This window comes from Hetaerina americana, unplaced genomic scaffold (assembly GCF_022747635.1).
Source record: "Hetaerina americana unplaced genomic scaffold, ioHetAmer1.1.p SCAF_44, whole genome shotgun sequence".
Lineage (NCBI taxonomy): Eukaryota > Metazoa > Arthropoda > Insecta > Odonata > Calopterygidae > Hetaerina > Hetaerina americana.
In genome coordinates, this window is record NW_027287030.1 from 4,063,684 (window position 1) to 4,071,695 (window position 8,012).

General features: G+C 36.3%; 1 protein-coding gene across 1 annotated transcript; it reads left to right on the forward strand.

Moving 5' to 3' along the window:
- The first annotated feature begins 33 nt into the window (after window positions 1-33).
- Window positions 34-7,326, forward strand: mRpL40 (mitochondrial ribosomal protein L40). Its single transcript, XM_071591270.1, has 5 exons — window positions 34-181; window positions 256-357; window positions 430-600; window positions 697-895; window positions 5,670-7,326. Exons 1-5 carry the CDS (start codon window positions 141-143, stop codon window positions 5,778-5,780), a joined length of 624 nt encoding a protein of 207 aa, XP_071447371.1. The 5' UTR covers window positions 34-140; the 3' UTR covers window positions 5,781-7,326.
- The last annotated feature ends 686 nt before the right edge of the window (window positions 7,327-8,012 follow it).

Sequence of the window (8,012 nt, forward strand, 5' to 3'; positions counted from 1 at the left end):
GTCAGCACAAACTTTGCTCGTGACAACTGAAGTTAAGATATAGAAATAGCATAAAATAGAACGATGAAGCAAGTTCTGCTGAAGGAATACTAAGTTAGAGCTTGGAAGTAGGAAGTCTGTTTCTTACGCACCTTTTATGAATGATGACAGGCCTCGGGTTATTATCAGCTGCATTATCAAGGTATGTTATTATTATCTTTCATTAACATTTATATTATTGGCATACGTATTAAAATGTTACTATTGCTCTTTCAGGGTGCCAGTTTTGTCGTCTTCTGTGTCTTTTAACTTAACTTCTGTCAGGAATATTTCAATTCCTACAAATATACTCCTTCTCCGATCAACTGCATGTCTTTAGTAAGTTCGTAGAGTAACGTATTGCCACGAGTGTTAGTTAGCACTTCTTTGAAAATCTTCTTTGTTTTACAGTGCTGAGCCTTTGAAAAAGAAGAAAAGGCTTGACCCACAGATTTTGAAACAACGCGAAGAGAGGAAAAAGAAAAGGTTGGAAAAACAAATTCGGAAATTAGAAAAAAGTGCAAGACAGTTCAAACCTATAGAAGAGGTGGAAATACCTTTGAAACTCATTGACGAGAGGCAGTAGGTGTCGAATCTCTGGGCATGGTTCTTGGGTTTTTACGGTTGAGACCTTACGTTTTGATATTTCACAATTAATTATAATTTTACAATTATTAGGTTGCGGTCTCGGAATTTGCCATCACTATCACCAGAGGAGGAAGAAAAACGGGCTTTGCTTTTTAAAGAGTGGGCCAAGTACAAACGCGACCAAAAGCTTGCTGATATTCAGATGATCGATCGTGTTGTCTTTTCACAGCAAAAGGCTTTAGATGAACTGAGGAACGTGTCGGAAAGTCTTTATCAAGAAGCAATCAAGGTATTTTCTCTTTTGGGACGTGTGCAATTTGTATTTCGGAGAAAATGCAATGTTAATCTCAGTAACTGTTGGAAGTGATACTGCCTGTATTACTAAGAAATACATGTGGAACTAGAATTATTCCCTGAAAGCATTTTATTTTCTCTTTATTGAAGGATAAATTGCCCAGGTAATGGTCGATGTGTACACTATTGCTGCGTAGAACTAAATCCTTATATCATATGACAGCTTTTTATTATCTCACTTTCTCATTACGTGCTGATAAACCATAAAAACTAGATTTGAATGGTTGTTGGAATACTGTGTTGGTCAGGCTGTTATACATGTATTCTCCCATTTTCCAATGGAAACTTCGGATATTGTAGTGAAATTATACAGTTCTGTAACTACGTCGATTTTGCAAGAAAAGTAATGATAATTTGCATTAAGTGACCTCGGCAATTCAATTAACTGATGTAATTCGTCTTGGCAGAAGGAAATTTATTCAAGGGAAAATGACATTATATGCATTCTTTACTACTTCACTCTTCTGTCTACCTATTTATTTACCATACATTGTAAGAGGAAGTTGCTGCCATTATCAAGAGATTTTAAGGAAAGTGTTCTCTGATGGGCCAAGCAAGACGTATTTTGTTTATTGGGTGATTACTTCACTGAAAAATTCTCAAAATATTTTCTTCCTCCATCTCCATATAGATGTGCATATTCACTTGCTTAAGCTCATTTCATGTTTAGAATCAAGTAAATTTGTTTCTAGGCCATTTAGCATATAAGGTGCATTCTCTGGTGTACATGTGAAAGGTAGAGCAGAAGTTTCATAGTCGGTAACTAGGCACAGAGACTACATATTTATCTGCCAAAATTTTGATCCTTCTGACCATTCAACGTGCAACTATTGTAAACCTTGACAAAATTAGCAATTAACACAAAAGTAATTAAACTTCCAGGTTGCAAAGGATAAGGTGAAATACCTGCTGTGCCCTTTTCACAAGTGCTGCTCTTGGTGTGATAGGACAAATATGAAATTAAAAGCATTTTAAATTTTGTTTGAAGTTAATTTATTTTTCTTAACAGATATGATAAGTTTCTCAATTATTTTTTAAATATTTCTTAACCATTGTATTTCTCCAAAAATCTTCATTTATCAATAAAAATATGCCTTCTTCCCCATCCTATACAAAAGTTTAACATAAAATTTTTTGTACATCATCATATGGCCATTTTCCTCACCATGACAGTGAAATTACACCTTTAATATAAATTAAAGATCTAATGTTGCTTTCAAAATTATAGTGCAATTTTATTTGTCCAAATTGAAATTTTCTTCCAATTTCTTCTCTCCAATTTCCAGTATTGAAACCAATTTGGCTAAATTCAGCCACATCCTATCAGTATTGTGGCATGTCTCTTCACCAAAGTGGTGAAACAGACAGACCAGATGAACATCACTTAAACAGTGATGATGTATCTGAAAAATGCTATAGTCTTGTGGAAATGCTCCTGTTAATTGGGACATTCCGTCCCACATTAAATTAATCAAATCAAGTTTGAGCTATTTGTGGCCAACCATACAAGGATGATGTCACTCAATCTTTCTAAAAATGTTATTAGCTCCTCCACTGCCTCGTTATGAAGGTTGTTGGAAGAGCAGTCTTGTAATGGAGCAATTGCCCACCAAATGCGCACACTATTAACTTTTAATGCATAATTAGAGAGTCTTTGTTAAGATGTATATCTTAATCTTCATGGTCTTACAGCGCAACAATTTTACAAATTATAGTTGTATTACGAAAGCCCTTCTGTTTCTATGTCCACATATACATGGTCTTTGTCCCCACGCATGCGGGGTTATTGATACTAGATTTTCACTAATAGAAATTCCAATGTCTTCTATGAGTAACCCTTTCCATGACCTCTACAGAAAATGTTTTTTTTGCCCCCGAGTTAATCCCTTGCCATTTACAATTTTCTTTGAATATTTAATGAACTTTCTCGCCTGAGAATATCCATCATCCTCTTCTATGCTTCAATATTCCTCCATGGTTATACTCCCAATACTAATTTCTGGCATCAGCTGAAATATACGCTCATTCTTTTGACAGACTGATGGAGCTAATCTGTAAGCCAAAGACCTATGTCCCATAAAATTTGGGCCTTAATGGCCACAGCCATAGTTGAAGTTTCAGTCAGAGTTGACTTACAAGGAACTAGCTTTGGAGCATTACTAGAAAGTTAAAAAATATGTATTAAAATCACATTTCTCCCCTTGAAGCCCATGGCTATTGTGCAAACCCCTGTTTTCATGGTGGTGGGTCAGTACTGAAAGTATACTGCTGACTATACTGGTTATGACTATCGATTACCTTCTTCAAACATTGACTATGGCATGCTGAGTTATCTCAACGGCATTCCTTTTTGTTTTTAAGCATCACTTCAAGTATCCCATTGAAGCAGTATTAAGGACTTCATGATAATTTAGCATAATATATAGCAGTTTACTTAACCCTTTTTTTTGGCATGATTTAAGTCAGACCATAATACGATATATTTGCATCACTTAATCTATTGGAATTAACCAGCTCCATGATCTTAGCAATGCCATGATCTACTTCTGCAATCATGGTTTGACATGCTTTAACCTTTGACACATTCTGCAGTCATTTATTTGTGTTCTATGAACTAGAACTTTTCTTGACAAATCAGAAATATGTAGTCCATACCATGATAATAAGAAAAGGAACTCACAAATTGAAGGAGTAGAGATTAAAGTACAAAAAATGCATTTAGGCATCACTGCTAGAATTTATGACACTAGTTGGCTGAAGGTTTGAATCAACCTGATGTTCAATCCCATTGAATTATGTTCAATTCAAGATTTCAAAATCACCAACTAGCAATTATTAAAATTTGAATTCAAAGGATACACCTGTGGCTACAATTAGCACTAACTGTCAATGAGTGAGAAGCATTGCTGTCATCAAAATTCCCTTCAAAATGGTCCCTGCTGAATTAATTTAATCACCAACAATGAAAACCAGTGTTTTTCTATTTTTTGTGCTTTCATTCACTGCATAATCAAAATCAATTGATTAGCTAATGCTAGGGTAATGAGGTGTATTCCAAAATTAATGAGAATTTTGTGCTTTCAAATAGTGCATAATAATGAAATTAAAAATACAAAGTAACTTTCCACTGTTCTTTAATAGCGTACGACCGGTTTCAACGCTCAAGCGTCATCATCAGGTACAAAATAAATCAGTCGCAGTTCCACCTACATGCCAATCATGAGGGAGAGGAGGGGTGGGTGAGAGAGGGGGGGGACGAGGAGGAGGCGAAAGAAAATGGAGTTGCGATTGGCGTTGATGTGGAGGGGGAAGAGGGGTGTTAAGTGTCAGGACAGTTGTTTGGTTGGTTTAGGGTGGGGTGGGTGGGGGGGTTTGTCGGGTCTATCTGTGAGGGAAAGGGGTACTTCCAGGATTGGGGAGAGGTATTCAAATAATATATCGTTAACCACATGACCCGTTTTTAAGTTCTTTTTGATTTCAAATTCTTCCCACTTGTCCATCCTCATTCCTTTTTCACTCTTATGTAACAGTTCTGGGTTGAAATCACTCCCATGGTTTTCTTCCCATAAATGTTTAGCGAAGTGCGATTGTTTTGCATAATAAGTTCTTACCACAAGGTCAAACGATTAACAAAGAGCACTACTTACAAGTTCAGTGCAGTTATGTGAAGCAATATTAAAACGCCAATATTTGTGGTGAAACAATTCATATTTTTTCTAGCACCACAACAATTCATCTGCTCACGTGTGTTCGTGAATTTTTGGCCAAAAACAGCTTTGTAATGATGTCTCAGCCTCCATATACACCAGTCATACATTAATTATCAAGCCATAAATTATTTAAGATGTTTCAACTGGAAGACTAACTAATTCCAAAAGTTTTATGACTCTGGAAATATTTTGTCAAAATAGCAAACTAAAGTAGAGATAACTGTATACCATTTGGATTGACATGTCTGAAAATATTGAAATGAAATGTGACCATTCAAGTTTGTTTTTAATCCTGAAAATAAGTATGTGGCAATAATATTTTTGACTTACCCTTTCCTTTTCTCCCATAAAAACTTATGATTCCACAATTTTTAGATAAATTACTATGCACGTTCAGTTGATATGTGGTATTGCATAAGTAATACACATTGGAAAGCAAATAAGGATTTGGATTTTCTTGTTTCTCTTATTTTTTTCTAAATGTTTCGGCTGTGGAATTATAAATTAATCTCTAAGGTGAAGGGGCAAATTGCTTTGCCTTTTTGTGTTTATTTGAATCAACATGTATTTTAGCATCATTTTTGTCACCTATGAGAGCCTCAAAAGCCACCTTTAGAATTTTTCATTTTTTGTAAGAAGGAAAATTAGAATAATTGCTATGATAAGAAATGGGCGTTATCCTTTGCACATTCATGGTTTATGTTTTCTAACAATAGTTTCAATTCTCCAGAAAAACACTTTGCATTACCTATTGGCATTCCAACAAATTTTTAAACGTGATAAGCTATCAAAAGAAGAACTGAACTCAGAAAGATATATTGGTTGATTGATACATCAGTTTAGATTACCAGAATATGGTGCTAGTTTACGATACCAATGCTAAGAGTTTTAGATTATGACTGACTGATGACATTAAAAGGATCTTTGATTAGGTATTGAAGTGTCCATTGTTGTTACCAAAGTGAATGACCTTTTTTCCTCTCCAATTGACCCCATCAGATAGACAGCAGGCTTATCCCATTTGAGGTCACTGGCCCTGTGCGGACCCCGCCCATCAGGGGCTACAACGCGAGCGACGGAGACTACGTGGACGTGTCAAGGAAGTGGTAGTGGTGACGATGGAGGCAGGTGGGCACGGGTGTGGAGAGGACCCTGGGAAGGTGCCCCTGCACCTGGACTTGGTCCTGGAGGACTCAGGGCTGGATGAAGGAGAGGAGGTGTTCCTCTTGGGGCTGGATGACATCAACAACAATGACTACATGGATGAATCGACGGATGGGATGTTTCCAGAGTTTGAACATTACGATGCTGATGACATTGAGTTGTTAATGTATGGTTGGGTGGGCGATGGGGATGAAGATGACGATTTGGAGGGGGAAGAAGAGGATGAGGAGGAAGAGGAGGAGGAGATGCAGCTGAGGACAGCAGACAATTCGGAAGGAAGGGGTGGTGGGGGTGCAGCATGGGGGAAGGAGAGGGGAAATGAGGGCGAGATGTGTGATGAGTGACTTCTCTTTTGGCCGGGAGAGATTTATTTCACAAGGAACCATTTCAACTGGACGCCCTCCATCCAAGAGTTGTCACAGGGTAATGGTGCTCAAAATGTCTATGGCTTTGATGTATTCATTAGAACCTCTATGTAGTGACCCTCATTACACTACTTTACCCTAAAAAACTTTGTCTTCGGATGTCATAAACAAAGCAGCGCAGTCGTTCATGGAACTTTCATTAAGATATTCCATTACTCTCAAGTCATATGTCATTTGGAATGAATGATGCATCAGATGGTGTCTTACCATGATCCAAGATATTTTCTTGATCTCCATACCAAAATACTTAATTTGAGATCCCTTAGTTTAGGTTTTTTAGTGGTTTTCCTGTGTATTGAAGGGTTTTCTTGGTTTCAATCAAGGGATATACATATGTCTCTCCTTTTATTGTTGAGGGGAAGAGGGATGATAAGTTGACCCTGATTTTTGTAGAGCAAGACAAAGTGGCCGTTGACTGATTTTCAGTGAATGATAACTTATTCCTTGGTTATCTGCTATTGTCATGAGGTTGGTTAAAGATTATAATATGTATTTGAAAGAAATTGTGCTTGCCCTTTGATGAGTGTACATAGTAAAGATGAGAGACAAGTGAGTTGTGAGAAAATAAAGGGCATGAAAAGAATCTGAAGGCATTTTGATTATGTTTCTCCAATCCATGTTATCTCAGAAATATGCCTAATTTATCATGGCCATGTTGGAAACAGTTTTTATGATTATTTGACATGATAAACTTCAGTGTTTGTATAATTAGTAATCACTGCAAAGGTTGAAATGAGATGACTACTTTGTTAATGTTTTTAATATAAAACTTTTTTAAGGTGTGTGTTATTTTGAAGAAAAGGCATCTTTTACACCTTTCAGTGTCACCTGTAGGAGAGAAATTCCCTTGGAAAAGCAATTTTTGTCAATTTTTCTTTATACCTACTTGTTAAAAAATGAGCTTCTGCAAAGGGTATTTGTGTATAACCAGTCTACCAAAGATTGGGGTGCCAGTTGTTAATATAAATTTTGAAAATGTGATCTATTATTTATGTATCCTATAATCCTATATCATGTGTTAATCTTTGATTTTATCCTTAAGATTATATGCATTATTATTCTGTTCACTGAAAGATATTCTTCATTTTAGTGAGTTAAAATTACTTGGTTCTCTTGACATACCTTGCATTTAGCTGAGCATGATTTCAGCTCAGAAAGCCATAATCACGGTGCCAAATTAGCTGTTACTCATGCTTGACTGCATAAAGCAGTGTGTAATTTACTTAGTGGTGGTTGTAAAATTGGATTCATTTTCAAGCATTAAAATAGAGGTCATTTTTTAGTAAACAACTCTTTAGACTCATTTTCAGTGAATTATAAAAAAAGTTAAAACATATAATTCCTGTTGACTACTAAGTGCCAAAGAGTGTTAAATCGTAAAGCACATTGTTACTGTTAAAGTGCATGATATTCACAACCCCATCTTGCAACATGATCTCTTTAGGTCTGTCTAGGATTCCCTCACTACCTAGTTCATGATCACAGCCTGATATTTCACACAATTATTGGGTTGAAATATTATAATGTCACCATAATGGTCAGGACTGAGGCAAGTTCATTACGAATAGGATGGTTTCTTTCTGTATATAACAAGTTTGAGAAAGACTATGGGAAACATCAATTATCCCATGAAACAATGATGGCCATAGATATGAGTGCAAGCTGTGTCATTAACAGACTTGACCCACTTGGCCGTGTATCATTCCTGGCAGCAGTAGAGACAAGGCTTCCACAGTTGTCATCACACAAAATT

What these genes read in the sequence shown, in the direction of transcription:
- mRpL40 (XM_071591270.1), top strand. Translation starts at nt 141, where the DNA reads ATGATGACAGGCCTCGGGTTATTATCAGCTGCATTATCAAG. An exon ending in TTATCAGCTGCATTATCAAG is followed by an intron (nt 182 to 255) that starts GTATGTTATTAT and finishes TTGCTCTTTCAG; the next exon opens with GGTGCCAGTTTTGTCGTCTT. An exon ending in AAACTCATTGACGAGAGGCA is followed by an intron (nt 601 to 696) that starts GTAGGTGTCGAA and finishes TACAATTATTAG; the next exon opens with GTTGCGGTCTCGGAATTTGC.